The 14,758-nt window shown below is 43.3% G+C and overlaps 1 protein-coding gene across 5 annotated transcripts in view; it reads right to left on the bottom strand.

Annotated features, from left to right (window-relative positions):
- Positions 1-2,221: 2,221 nt before the first annotated feature.
- Positions 2,222-14,758, bottom strand: part of LOC121549997 (RNA-binding protein 33) — a 41,877-nt gene continuing 29,340 nt past the window's right edge. For 4 of the 5 annotated variants that reach the window (XM_041862042.2, XM_041862043.2, XM_041862044.2 and 1 more), the window contains exons 13-19: positions 14,246-14,545; positions 13,740-14,042; positions 12,175-12,813; positions 8,426-8,596; positions 7,279-7,539; positions 7,022-7,110; positions 2,222-6,868 (exon numbers count right to left, since the gene is read on the bottom strand). In XM_041862042.2, the coding sequence (XP_041717976.1) occupies positions 6,820-6,868; positions 7,022-7,110; positions 7,279-7,539; positions 8,426-8,596; positions 12,175-12,813; positions 13,740-14,042; positions 14,246-14,545 (1,812 nt within the window). In that variant the 3' untranslated portion in view covers positions 2,222-6,819. Of the gene's footprint in view, positions 6,869-7,021; positions 7,111-7,278; positions 8,597-12,174; positions 12,814-13,739; positions 14,043-14,245; positions 14,546-14,758 lie in introns of those variants that run through there. The other variant, XM_041862045.2, reaches the window with a different exon arrangement.

The raw sequence follows: 14,758 nt of genomic DNA on the forward strand, positions 1-14,758 counted from the left end.
CATAACACATTTTATGTTGCAGTTTCATTCATACAATATTCATAACACATTTATTCAACATCATTCATAAAGGGTCTTGAAAATAAAAGTCCCTTTTAGTTATAGTACAAAAAGTTCTGTAAGTAAACAAATCTGGTAGGATTAAGTCAGATGGTTGCTGGTGTTACTGACTAGGTTGGTTCAAGCCCGGGTCTCCTGCGCACCACAAGACTGTATTAGCCTGCTGAGCTCAAGGCTAGGGTTAAGCATTAGTTTGTGGATCTAATATAAGTTTGCTTACCACAGCATTACAATGGCAAACAATTGCTCCGGTGGCATCCAGACCTGGGATCAAATATTATTTGAAATCTTTCAACTACTGGGAGCTTTTCCATGAACCTGCCTGGAGCGCCAGAGGGTCGGGTGGGGTTTGCACTTTTGTGACTATTCCATTGCGCCAGACAAGCTCAATCAAGCACAGCTAGCTTATGTATTTGAAAGATACTACACCTAGGGCAGGTGCCATCCCCTACTGCCATGGTGGCCTTTAGCGAGGCATTCAACCCTCTTAACTGTTATAAGGGTAATGTCTTTAAGGGATACTTCAGGATTTTGGCAATGAAGCCCCTTTATCTACTTCCCCAGAGTCTGATGAACTCGTGGATACTATTTTTATGTCTGCATGCAGTTTGAAGGAAGTTCCTAACTAGAGTTAGCGCAATTGCTAACTAGCGTTAGCACATTGACTGGAAGTCTATGGTAACTGCAAGCATGCTGGTAGATACCACAGACTTCCAGTCTGCACGCAGAGACATAAAAATGGTATCCATGAGTTCATCCGACTCTGGGGAGACAGACAAAGGGCTTCCCGTGTAGCTCAGTTGGTAGAGCATGGCGCTTGCAATTCCAGGGTTGTGGGTTCGATTCCCACGGGGCGCCAGTATGAAAAATGTATGCACTCACTAACTGTATGTCGCTCTGGATAAGAACGTCTGCTAAATGACAAAAAAATTAATTGACCGTATATCTGTGCTGCTCCTAACTGATTATGTGAAGTGTGTCAGGAGGTTGGGTATTGTGACACTAAAAATACACATTTTTGAAAACTCCTTATGAATTATGTTGAATTAATGTGTTATGAATTAAACTTGATACTGCAACACCCAAAGGTGTTATTACTGGTTTCATATAGGTGTTATGTATACCCCTTCATATAAAGTGTTTAACCGAAAGGGAACAGACAAGGAATGATGACTTTCAGAGGCTGATCACTAATACTAACCTTAGGCATCATACTCTCCTGAATAAAGTGTGGTAGGCATATTAACCTGAATGAACTGTAATACAAGGTCTATATAGTCACATTATGGTAGAAGGTTGATCAATGTGTAACGCTGCACTACTGAGTAGCTCCCTACATCTTACACTGGGCAGAGTACGAGCAAACGAAGACTCAATTAAAATATGTGTGTTGGGGGGGCGGGGAAGGGGGGGGGGGTACAGAGTAAATGCCCCCTAAGTCTCCAAAAGAGGTAGGGCCACTGCAGGGTTTCTGAAGTCTGAACACTGTTGCAACACGACTAGGAATTCCACTTCCTTCTCTCTTGAGTTGCCTACATTGTGTGTTGTTGTTGATATTGTGAGGTGGAAACTTGGGAGAGACAAAGTGGCACGTCTCTACCAGAGCGTTGACCTTGGGTCTCTGGAAGACACAAAAGCGACCGAGCGAAAGCATTCCACAGAGCAGGTAAATAAAGCTCTCTAATCCCTGTGGGGGCCTCGTGTCTGACTGCTGCCTGCTACAGTTTGAACAACCGTTTAAACAATTGGTGACATTTGCAAACATGAGCAATCATCTGGCATTTTGGAAAACACAACTTGCTTTCATAGGGGTTATGTTGCCGCAATGGCAGGGTAAATGATGGCTGTTGAAAATTTAAGTTTCCATACAAATGTTAGTGGAAAGTGTTTTGATGGGTTGCATCTACTGTTTCCAACAACCACTAGGTGTCTCTGCAACACTGTAAATGGTTAGTAGTAACTTGGAAAAAGCTACACAGCCTCAAAAGAGCACACGAAAGAGTACATAACTACATTCTTCAAAGGAAGTGGTAATAACATATAAATATGTTTAGAAGCATAACTTGATCATATTTCTTATCTGCTTCTAGTAAGCTCTTTATACTAGATCATCACACCATCTTCAATTCCAAAGTTACTTCAAGAAAACCAAAAGGCAAAATACATTTAAAGTGTTTATTTAGGTAAGAATCACTTAATTATTCAACAATGTACATTGTAGCTTGTATATTTTGTAAAATAATTAAACTGTTCAACATGTTGCATCAATATTCAGTGCACAAACGCATCACAGGCAAACATTTCACAGACAAACGCTGAAGTTCTTAAACAACAACATTGCATCACAAACTTTGGGTTGTACAATCTTGATGGATCAACATGTCTTCCAACACAAATGTGAAACATACATTTAGGTCTTTTTTCAACAATTCAAGTCAGTTTTTTCAGTGCTTGACAACATCACACCGTACACGGTATAATAAATCAATGTAGTATCTTTTCACGATCCAACCAAACATGTGAATGCCGAGCATAGCTGGCAGGAGTTGGGTGGAGTGGAAGCGAGTGGCTTTAAGTGTGTCTGATCTGTGACCCCGGGTGTCGTCACAGAGATGTTAACCTCCATCCATTGGGTTAACAAACAAAGGTAATCCAGGCAGGGCCCCTGCTTGATACAGAGGGTTAAGAGCAGCAACAGCAACCATGATAACGACACACCTCAACTGAGTCAATGCCAACCTTGGAGGTTGGGGGGGGTTGGGAGGATAAGGTTACAGGGAAAGCGGTTGGAAGAAGCAGAAGTCTGGCCAACGGTGTTTGAGGTCCAAAACCATGCTACAAAATCGACTGAATTATCAAGATGAGGAAAAAGTAGACAATTGTGTTCTCACAGGACCTGCAAATCAAACAAACAGTGTTAGCATTGACGTAAAGTGTCAGACGGCGGGATCCAACCTATAACGGAGAGAAGGAGTCAACTATGGTTATTCAGCCGTGGTTCTGCAAAACACAAAGCGCTTCTGGATCCCATCCAAAACACCTGTGAAGAATAAGAAATGTTAGTCGTTCGAAGTTTGGAGATCTTTTAAACTTCAGGGGTGCCTTCAACGCAACTGTCTTAATCTTGTTTTGACCATGATAACATTTTAAGCAGCATAGTAGTTCACTGGATGTTCCAGGTCGAAAACCATTGACATTTAAAAGTAAATAATCAATAGCAAAAACAATTAGACAATATGAGCAGATCAGTCAATCAGTAAGACACTATGTAGCATCCTGTTTAAAATCTAAAGTCGTGCAGCTTTTAAAAAATAATCAACATTAAACGGCTAAAGAGGAGTGCTCCAAACCTGATGACATAAAAATCATAAACGTTCATCATAAAGTTCATGCAAGTACATTGGCAATAAAAACCTTAGAAACAAGGTACAAATAGGTCCAATATGAACCTGTTCTCTGTTACCAGACATCACTTATGTCGTATACTAATGTGACTTAAATGGCATTGCCGATACTTTTTAAAATCCATAGGATTCAGAATTAAAATTCAATACAGTTTAAAAAAAAGCAAACAAAAGGAACAAAAAAAAACAAAATCATTAGAGTCAAAGTGAAACCACGAAAGGGGAACAGTGACAAACAAAACCACTTCAATTGTATTCAGCATCATGTGCCCTTCTGTCTTACAGGAAACCGCAAGATTTCGACATACAGCTAAGACTATCGGCATCTAAAATACTTTATAAATGATCAGTGCTGAGTGTTGGAGGGATGAGGGTGATTAAATATATACTATGAATAAGTATGCTCAAATACTTGACTACAAATGGTAGATTCCTTGCCACAAATAATGGCATATTATTGTACCAAATTGGCATGTAATGGAAATATGTAGCCTACGTTAAAAAGTACCTTAACTTAATGCTACACCTAGATCACAAGTTCCATTGTGCAACAGGCAATTGTTAAAGGATTTGGTCAAACACAGAACAGGGAGGGGAGTCAATGCAAGAAACAATACCAGGGGGGAGAAAAACGAAACAATACCTTAAGAAAGATATTAGATCACAATGAATGACAGCTTGTTTCAGAATTGAGCTTCATCGTAAAGCACAAGACACAGACATTAGACACACAGACAAAGTTGTGGGCTAGAAAAGTTAATCGGCTTCACATACCCATATCTTCATGGTATATATAGGCCATATTTTATTTTATTTCCCCTTTAAAAAGTATTCAAATATCTACAAACAGAAACGGGGTCCAGGGTCTCTTTAGTTTTGGTTCTACATACAAATGAAACACTAGTAGAATAATTGAAGTCTGGACACATCAGTTTTTATATATATCTATATATATAAAAAAAGTTAACTTGACAACAAAGCACATAATGAGAACTCAAAAAGTTCGGAACAGTGATAAACATTTGGTGAAAGTTCTACTTGTTTGTTGTTATGTACATGATTTCTAATACACTGGTAATGGTTGCCCCCACACCTTCCGAAGCTGAAAATGTTTTGCTCTGAACGACTTGAACAAAATTATACAAAATAATGTAATTATACTGCGACTGTTCTATTCTGATTTCTTATTGCTGAAGGTTTGTCACTTTTGGAAGCAAGGAAATGTCAACAATATTTTGAAAATAAAAACCTCACTAGACCTTGATCCAGCAACACAGAAATGTACTATGTTGTCTTCTGATGTAAATAGGACTTTGATGCACCAGATACCAGGTTTTAGTAAACCTGAAATCCATCAATACTAAATAAAATGAACTACTGAAGGGAAAATCTTCATGACATCAAAAATAAATACTGTGTGTGTGCGCGCATGTATGTATGTATGTATATGTGTATGTATGTATGCGTTCATTATCTAGATAATCACTCACTATAGAATGAGTTTGTAAATCAATTTGTTCTTGGAAGTAAAACAAAATACAAATGTCATCTTTCCTTTTGCAGCTTGGTGTTCTTATCAGAATGCTGAACTACAAATAGATTGGCAAGACTGCTACATTTTTAATTGTGGCCAAACGCAAAAACAACAAACCAGTATCTTTGTTTTACCATTAAATCAAAAGTAAAGTTTACTACTAAATTAAAGTTCTAGCTCAGGTAAGAGTACTATATGAATATCAGCTTGTCAGAAAATCATGCCAACCAGACCAAAACAGGCTTCCAACTGTTCCTAAATGACCCATAAACAGTTTTCATAATATATCGGCCAACAATATGGCAAAAACATTCATCGTATCAGTAAACCAATACAAATAAATATGAATTTATGGCAACTTAAACAAATCTGCTGCAATGTAAAATTGTACCCTGCAAAAATTGGAAGCTTCAAAAGGTCTTTCTTTTTCCAATCAATCTGTGAAAGATATTGTCGACATAGGCTATAAAAGAATCAGCCATACTCAGCATTTCAATCATTATCCCAAAGGAGCATGACAATCAAACATCTTTAAAATACAACTTGTAATGATAATTTATTATGGAGCACAGCTACTAACTGTGACATGTACCAATGAAATCTATACTAAAAAATATACAAAACTAAAGTTGAGTGCATCAGAAAAGTAAAATAATGTCTAAATCGCATTCAGAGATCGCACAAATGTAAGCGGCCTATTCATGTTTACCCAATTAAAAGACTAAACAAACAGCTCAATGATCAAGTAACGCTACCGGCCAAAATGGACTCTTTAGAGTGAGAAGGAAAATTAAACCAGTCTTCCAGAGTAACATCAATTAACTTAAAAGTGCAGAAGAAAACCTAACAAAAACACACCATTATCCATGTTATCCTGTCTTAATGTTAGGAATAAGATCTTACTATATTTTGCATGGCCAGTCAATCTAGATTATATTCGAACAAAAATCATTGGAACCATTACCTGGTGCAAGGGCAAGTTTGAATCATCAACATACCCTCAAACTGCATTTGAGCAGAATTTTTTGAAATGGCTTTAATACGTTCCTAAATGTTCTCAACTAGGCAGTGCCATTTACCCAGAAACTAAATGCTCCTTGAGGAAGGGCCCTACCCAAAAAGCCACCCCATAGTGTCCAATCCAAAGACCACAATCATTATCAAATGCTGCCATCTATAGGAGGAAAATGGCAGTGCCAGAAGGGAAAATAGGTAGTGGCAAGCCTCGCTCCTTTCCACACCTGTTTCATTCAGTAGCTTTCCTCCAATCCAAAACACCTGTTCAGATAATGAGCAAAATCTTGAGGTACAACTTAAACAATAGCCTATACAAAGACAGATGTCCAAAACTCTTCTCCCTAATTGTTGATATCGATGGTGTTCACAACTGAGCCGAGGATGGGAGCAACCATTATCCAGTGTCAACAACTACTACTTGTTGTCGTTAGTGCCCGATGCACAAACCTTTTACTCAAACCTTTTCTCATATCTCACATTTCTTCTGTCACAGTTTGAAAGTCACCAGACCAGCGACTATGAACATATTGTCACATGAAACCGGCATCGAACCTCCCCCTTGACTGCAATTCAACCATCAGCAAAACATGCTGCTTTGTGCTGAGGTTTTCCACAGTAGATAGTCTGCCGGCGAGGCGGTTGAGGGTGCTCGTTGTGAGGAGGATGAGGGTGTAGGTTCTTAGTGTTCCATAGGGCTGTGGTTACATCTAGCTGAAGGAGCTGTACACGGGAGCCTCAAGGCTGAATAAGCATCTGACGTGATGTCCTGCACCGGGCGCTCGCCGCCTCCCCCTACCGCCCTCTTCAGCCGTCAATCAGTGACACGTCAATGTGGGACAAATCTATCATATGCCTGTATGGTTCCAAAAGAAGGATGTCTCGTTGAGTAACCCTTCTAATTTGGTGTCAGGTGTAGGCCCTATTCATAATGATATATTTTGGGGAGACTACCTCACTAGGATTGTGAGTTTTAAAAAGGGAGAGTGAAAAAAAGTGGTTTATTTACCTGTTGAAGCTGACTTGAAAACTCAAGGCATGCTGGGGATTGTGAAACTTGGCAATGGCTTTTCTCTGATGGGGCAGCATTTTGAACATCTGCAGCCGAATAAGCAGAACAAGGGAAGAGCAGGCATTTAGAACAGGGCAGTTATACTCTCATCTCAAGCTTTCTCATCCACATTGGGCCATGGTCAAAGGTAGCACACTATATGTGGGGAATAGGGTGTCATTTGGGACACAGACATGGGGGGAGAGAAGGCATACCTGGATGGGGCCGATGGAGTTGAGCAGGTTTCGGAGCTGCGTGTCCGTGGTGGATGTAGAGAGGCCGTCTATGGACACAGTGCAGGCCTGGCTGTCCCCCGTCCCCGCCCCTCGCTGATTCTGTCTGGTGGGTATCAGGCGCCCACACCCCAGCTGACCCGCTCCTCCAGCCCCCGCTGCCCCTCTGGCTCTGCCACGCCCACACCCCAGCTGACCCGCTCCTCCTGCCCCCCTGGCTCTGCCACGCCCTGGGACAACCACCTGCACCAGGCAGAGAGGATAGAAAGGGGGGGAGAGGAAGAAAGGAAACTGCTTGAACCTCTTATGCAGGCACGTTGATGTTTTCATTCCGTATCCAGCCGAGTGGAGACCAGATGTCTGACATCTACCAGGGTCTACTGTTTTTCAGCATGAGTGAAAATGCACTGTTTTGTCTCCCTTCTATTTACACCTCCAGGCTGCTGAGCTGCTTTTGCTTGATTGACTCATCATATTTCTACATGCGGCGTCAACGTCAAACCACGACGACTGCTGCCTGCGCGCTGTGTGCATCTGTTGCATCTTCATACGAGAGTGAACGAGGGAGAGACCCCAGAGTGCAGAGAAGAGAAGCAGCCAGCCAGGCATCATGGTGGCTGCCTCCCCCCGGTCAGCGTTGCTGAGCTGAGAGCGTCCGCCGAGACGGCGGGCTGGTGACAGACGTGCAGAGAGGCCAGGGGTCCCAGTGTAGCACCCGGCATACTGGCCTGTCATATTACTAGAGCTGCTTCAAATGGTAAACCTACTAAATGGCAGGGGAATGCCAGAGGTATAAAAAAACATATAGAGAATAGCAATGTACTCAGAGGATTTCTTACATTTATATTTAAGATGAAAATTGTAGGTACCGCTCCTGTCTAAAACACTACACCTGTCCTTAATGAATATGACAGTATTAGACACTTATGTATCACTTCTTCGGAGGAAACGCATGTTAGCGAGGCTCTGTTTAGAGTCCACCTGTTCCGTCCCAAATGGCACCCCAGATGGCTCTGGTCAAAAGCAGCGCATGTAGGGAATAGGGTGCCATTTGGGACATGTTGAAATGTTTATGTATTTTGTGTAGTGGTGCTAATGGTGCTAAGTGTGAGGAGGGAAAACAACCTACCCTGTTGCCCAGGCCCCCTCTGTCCCCCTGTGTGACCAGGCCCTGTATGGGCTGTCCTCCGGGGGGGTTGGCCAGGGTTACCTTCCTCACTGGGCCCTGGAGGATATGGGGGGCTGGCCTGTTGGCCTGCTGCTGCTGGATGGGGGCGCTGATACCACTCGCATCTCCTCCCTGGAGATCACACAGCACAGGGAAAATAAATAGACTGCAGGGCTGTGTCCCAAATAGCACCCTATTCCCTGCCTTCAGAAAGTATTCACACCCCTTGACTGTGTTACAGCCTGAATTTAGAATGGATTAAATTGACTTTTTTTTTGTCACTGGCCTGCACACAATACCCCATAATGTGGAATTATGTTTTTAGAAATGTTTACAAATTAATACAATATTTAATGCTGAAATGTCTTGAGTCAATAAGTATTCAACCAAGCCTAAATATGGCAAGCCTAAATAAGTTCAGGAGTAAAAATTTGCTTAACAAGTCACATAAGTTGCATGGACTCACTGTGTGCAATAATAGTGTTTAAGGTATCAAAATAACATATAATACAATTATTGGATCAAATATTGAATTTGGCATTACAGCTATTAGCCAATAGAAACGCATTGAATAACAGATTCACTACATGGGACAACAGATAGTCCCCCCAAAAAATCAAAAGGAAGTTTGTTCTGAAGTGTCTCCTATCTGAGAGATATAATAAGATCAGGAAACTATGTAAAAAAGATTATAATTGACATGTATTTATCCCCTTATTTTACCGGGGACCTTAAGACAAGTCTTGTGAGGCCTAGAGCAAAATCGTGTTCGTGAGAGTCTCATCTTTCAATAGAGTGGTCATAATAGTTTGTAGGCCAAACCGTTTGGACGCTACAGACGTTTTCGTAAGAAGAACGATTTTCAGGATGTCTCATGGTCTGACAAACACCGCTCTAGCTCTGCCACCATTCACTGCAGATTTTTGAGTGACTACCTCATCTCTGTACCCCACACATACAATTATCTGTAAGGTCCCTCAATCGAGCAGTGAATTTCAAGCACAGATTCAAGCACAGAAAACCAGGGAGGTTTTCCTATGGTTGGCAAAGAAGGGCACCTATTGGTAGATGGGTAACATTTAAAAGCAGACATTGAATATCCCTTTGAGCGTGATGAAGTTATTTATTACACTTTGGATGGTGTATCATTACACATATTTTCAAGCATATGGGTGGCTGCATCATGTTATGGGTATGCTTGTAAAGGACTGGAGAGTTTTTCAGGATATAAAATTAACGGAATGGAGCTAAGCATAGGCAAAATTCTAGAGGAAAACCTGGTTCAGTCTGCTTTCCACCAGACACTGGGAGACAAATTCACCTTTAAGCAAGACAATAACCTAAAACACAAGGCCACATCTACACTGGAGTTGCTTACCAAGAAGACTGTGAATGTTCCTGAGTGGCTGAGTTATAGTTTTGACTTAAATCTACTTGAAAATACCTGAAAATGGTTGTCTAGCAATTATCAACAACTTGAAGAATTTTGAAAAGAATAATGGGCAAATGTTGCACAATCCAAGTGTGGAAAGCTCTTAGAGACTTATCTAGAAAGACTCACAGCTGTTATCACTGCCAAAGGTGCTTCTACAAAGCATTGAAAACTTATGTAAATGAGATAAATCTGTATTTCATTTTCAATAAATTTGCAAAAATGTCATGTTTTCACTTTGTCATTATGGGGTATTGTGTGTAGATAGGTGAGAGAAAAACAATATTGAATACATTTTGAATTCAGGCTGTAACACAACAAAATGTATTGTCCGACCGGAGTCCTAAGTCCATGAAATCAATACAAGTGCCCGGCAATGCAGAAAACACAGACCGATCACGGATTCCAGACAGAAAATTCAGAATAGCAAAATGGCTGAAAAAGATCCTGCCGAAATGGACTGCCAAGCAATGCCTGAAGCGAGTCTGGCTTCCCCGTTCACACCTCACAATCCCATGAAGACATTAGCTTTGAGGTGGAGCAGTGTGCACCTCATGCTGTGAATGGATACAACATGGATGGTGACACACTCTCGTTATTAAATAGAGTTACAGATAGCTAGGGCTGTACAGCCTACTATTACCATGCTTTCACACACACATACACACACACACACACACACACACACACACACAGGCTGAAACAGCTGAAGGTCGTCTCTCGTCTCCCCTCTTATTCTAAATGTGACAGATCAATACTGGGGAGGGAGAGAAAGACAGCAGTGATATATGACTGACCTGTCTCCTGCCGTCGTCCCACAGTAAATGGATTAATCCTCCTATAGAAATCTACAGCTGCTGATTGCACCCATCAGACGCTAAGCTGCATTACAACCGAGTGACATGTTCCCCGTCCCTTTACCCCTCCCCCTCTGCTCCCCACCCCCCTTGCTTTTGTGCTGCGTGTTGCATTGTAGGGCCCTGTTCTGTCTGATGAAAATTTAATTTCCTCCCTTATCTGCGCTGCCTAAGCTATACAAATCCAAATCCCTCAAAAGTGGCGACTCTTTCTTACACAGGTATTATGGCGCAGAGCCGCCCTGTTAAAGGAAGATTAATTGCCACGTGTCATGGGTTGACGCTTGACGTTTCTATGGCTCACACACCTGAGAGACGGCTGATGGAGAGCACGAGAGGGAGGGAGGGAGGGAGGGAGGGAGGGAGAGAGAAGGAGAGAGCGAGGGAGAGAACATTGTCAGGCTGCCGTCGATGACAGCGGAACAAGGTGGAAGAGAGAGCATTTGGAGAATCTGCTTTTCAGCACAGCTATGGGCTCCCTCTCTCTCCCTCTCTCCCTCTGAGATGCAGCACTTCAGATAGCCCGGCATAGGTTTCTATTAACGCGGCTGACACCCAGTTATCTTCATCTAAGGCAGCAGAGAGAGAGAGCCTGCGATTCAGCCTTTATCCTCTGGGATGGGAGCAAAGCAGCTTACTCCAAAATACTATCACATCTCACAAAGGCCTCATCAACAACAGATATGAATGTTTTAACACAAAGCCATTTCCAATTTACAAACAAGATTAATTCATAATTAAGGTGGCGGCAGTGACTTGATCAAATGAGAATAAAATGATCGACGCTGACAAAGGAGGGAATGAATCTGGACCCAGTTGGCTTATAATGGTATTTTCTGTTTTACACTTCAAGTTCCCTTGTCTTTATCTTTTGGGCTTTAAAAGGACAGACACCAACCTTTAAGGGCAGTGGACTGGTGTCACCAACACCAAATAAATGCTATAAATGTCAGATAAATGCCAGACAGTTCACTTTATTGACTGGTGCCTTTCAGTATTTAAAGGTAAGATGGGTGTGGAAGCACCTCATCTTCAATACCACCACTCAAACAAAAGGAATCGGACACTTTATGGATCAATTTTGCCAAAATAAAACAGACAGACAGAGAGCCATATGTCATTCCGAATAGGTTACAAAACATGTGGTCCTCCTAGGGAGTGAGTGACATTTAAAAGTATCTGGAAATTCTTGGGTTGAATTCAAGGGAACAATGGAGTCTGGACGGACAAAGGCACTAACCAAACAATAAAGATACTGTTTGTCTAAGGTTGCAAAATTCCAGTACATTTTCCCAAATGTCCATGTTTTCCAGAAATCCTTCTTAAAGGATTTCAGATTTCTACCCTGATTCCGTGAATCTCAGGGAATTTTAAACCCTATATTTGTCAGTCTAAAAGCAAATGACCAAACAGGCACTCACCCCTCCTATAAGCTTGACAACTCTGACTTTCTGTGGGATGTGTGGCCCCGCTCGGTCTCCACTATTGGCTCGCTGCATCACAGTTCTCTTCACCCCTGACTTAGGCCCAAGAGCCTGGGCCTGGTCTGGACTCAGACCTGCCACCAGGGCTCCCTGCATGGGCATGCTCCCCAGGACAGTGGGCCCCCTTGGTCTGATAGGGTTCAGCTGGGTAACGTTCCTCCTCTGCTGCTGCTGTTGTTGCTGGGCCTGCTGGGTAGGGTTGGGACCGGGGCCAGTGTTCTGCCCCTGTTGGCCCCCCTGCCAGCCTGGCGCTGGGGCTTGCTGACCCTGGCCCTTGGTCATCTGCAGGCGGGTCTTCACGTTCTGGCGGAGCGCGGGGGGCGTCGGTGGGGTGCCGTTGGGAGGGAAGGCAGTAGAGCCTTGCTGGGGCTGTTGGGGTTTAGGGGGAAACTGCCTCTGCTGCTGTTGTTGTGGTGGGTCACCTTGGCCGATGATGCGCGCCATTAGCTCCTTCTTGCGGACGCCGGCTTGCATCTGCCTCCTCATCTCCTTCCTCTTCAGGATCTCCTCCCGGAGACGCTTCTGCTCCTCGATCTTCAGACGGTACTGCCGCGTCTCTTCGTCCTCGTCGGGATCCTACAACCAACCAGACACTATGAGAAACATCACACTCACACTCTCCATGAGCTAGTAACATGGGCAGCATCCCCAATGGCACCCTATTCCCTATATAGTGCACTACTTTTGACCAGCGCCAGTGCACTATAGGGAACAAGGTGCAGCCACAGAGCTGCAGTAACTACCATTGGAACCGTCTAAATTGGCGTGACATTCACAGTAGTAATGAGAAGCGATACCCCAGAGAAATATACTATGATGGTATTGATCCCTTTTCCAATGGACTCCCCGGTGAACGAGTCTCATCTAATTTATAACCTTATGATTGGGCCATTAATTAATAGAATAGCATTCACTGCCCCATCTAACTGAACACGGCGGGCTTAGCACGGCGGGCTTAGCACGGCTTATTATCTCAGGTTACTGAATTTTACAGGCACAATGTCTGTCAAAATAATACAATATTCTCAAATTATCGCCATGCCTTAAATATGTGATGGTATAAAAGAGAAAATGATTGGTGAAATAAAACTGAGGCGGCCACTTTCGCAATTATTTCTATATTGAGTCACACGCGAAAATCCAAGCCGTTTGCCTTTGTTTCCCTGTTTTGGCCATGATTTCAACACAGTTTTATTTAGACACTACTTTTGTGTGCATCCCAAATGGCACCTTATTCCCTACATAGTGCACTACTTTTGACCAGGGCTCTATTTACACTATATAGGGAATAAGTTGCCATTTACATGTGGTGTACATATTTATTTTACTGCTGTTCTTTAATTATTTGTTATTTTATCTATTATTTTACTTAACACGTATTTTTCTTAAAACTGCATTGTTGGTTAAGGGCTTGTAAGTAAGCATTTCACTGTAATGTCTACACCTATTATATTCAGCGCATGTGGCAAATAAAATGCGATTTGATTTGGTGCAGGACTGACCTGTACTGCTGTGTTTGGCTGAGTGTCTGTGGAATCCCTGTGAACCACCGTTCTTTCAGGTGGCCCAGGTAGCTGTGCCGCGGCCTTGTTGGCAGCAGTAGGCTGGGCTCTCCCCCGGCCACCGCCTGGGACCGGCCGAGCATTCAGGCCCGGTCGCACCCCGCCCTGCATTGCCCTGGCAACGGGCCTGACGTTGGGCGCCGAGGCGGGGCGGACATTGTTCATGTTTTGGTTGCCAGGTGCCACGGGGAGCTCGCGGAGGTTGCTGTTGCGCTGGGGAAGGACTTTCAGTGCAGGAGGGTTCTGTGGAAGGAGGAAAAACTGATTTGTATTTCGTTGGTCTTTTGATCACAATCATTTTGCTTGATATACCTATATAACCAATGTGATTTTTTTTCCTGTGCACGTTGGGTTTTTGATTGAAAGCAAAGCACATAGATTCCTTCAAAATCATTTTGAACGTGCCATAAATCCAAATAGTCCTATGACCGATAGTGGCTGCTCACCATTCTGGACCTGATGGGGGCGTTACGCTGCTGTGGGTGGGGTCCGCCAGAGTGCGTCTGTCTGGGGCTGCCGTGCTGCTGCACCTGGTGGAAGAGGGGCTGCCCCTGCCCACTGCCGTGGTGCATCATGGGGCCTTGCCGCTGCTCGTTGGGGTGGAGCTGATGCTGTGGGTGGTGGTGGGGGGGCGGCTGAGACAGGTCCTGTCTGTGGTGCTGCTGCTGCTGTTGTTGTTGTTGTTGGGAGAGAGGCAAGTCGTGACACTGGAGCTGTGAGTGGGGAGGGCCGTGCTGCATCAAGCCCTAGTTTTAATTGCAACGCAAAAAGACAAAGCGGGCAGAATGAGTGATTTTGACAGATAGGGTAAAAGATTGACTGTTTTGACTTACAACTTGAAAATAAAAAAGCAGCCACACTTCTCGTATGCACGCGATTGGAGCTTTTAAGGAGAAACGGTTACATGCATATGATTAACCTCCAATCGGTGTCCTCATATAGCCGCGGTAACAGAGGTA

This window comes from Coregonus clupeaformis, chromosome 34 (assembly GCF_020615455.1).
Source record: "Coregonus clupeaformis isolate EN_2021a chromosome 34, ASM2061545v1, whole genome shotgun sequence".
In the NCBI taxonomy this organism is placed as follows: Eukaryota; Metazoa; Chordata; class Actinopteri; order Salmoniformes; family Salmonidae; genus Coregonus; species Coregonus clupeaformis.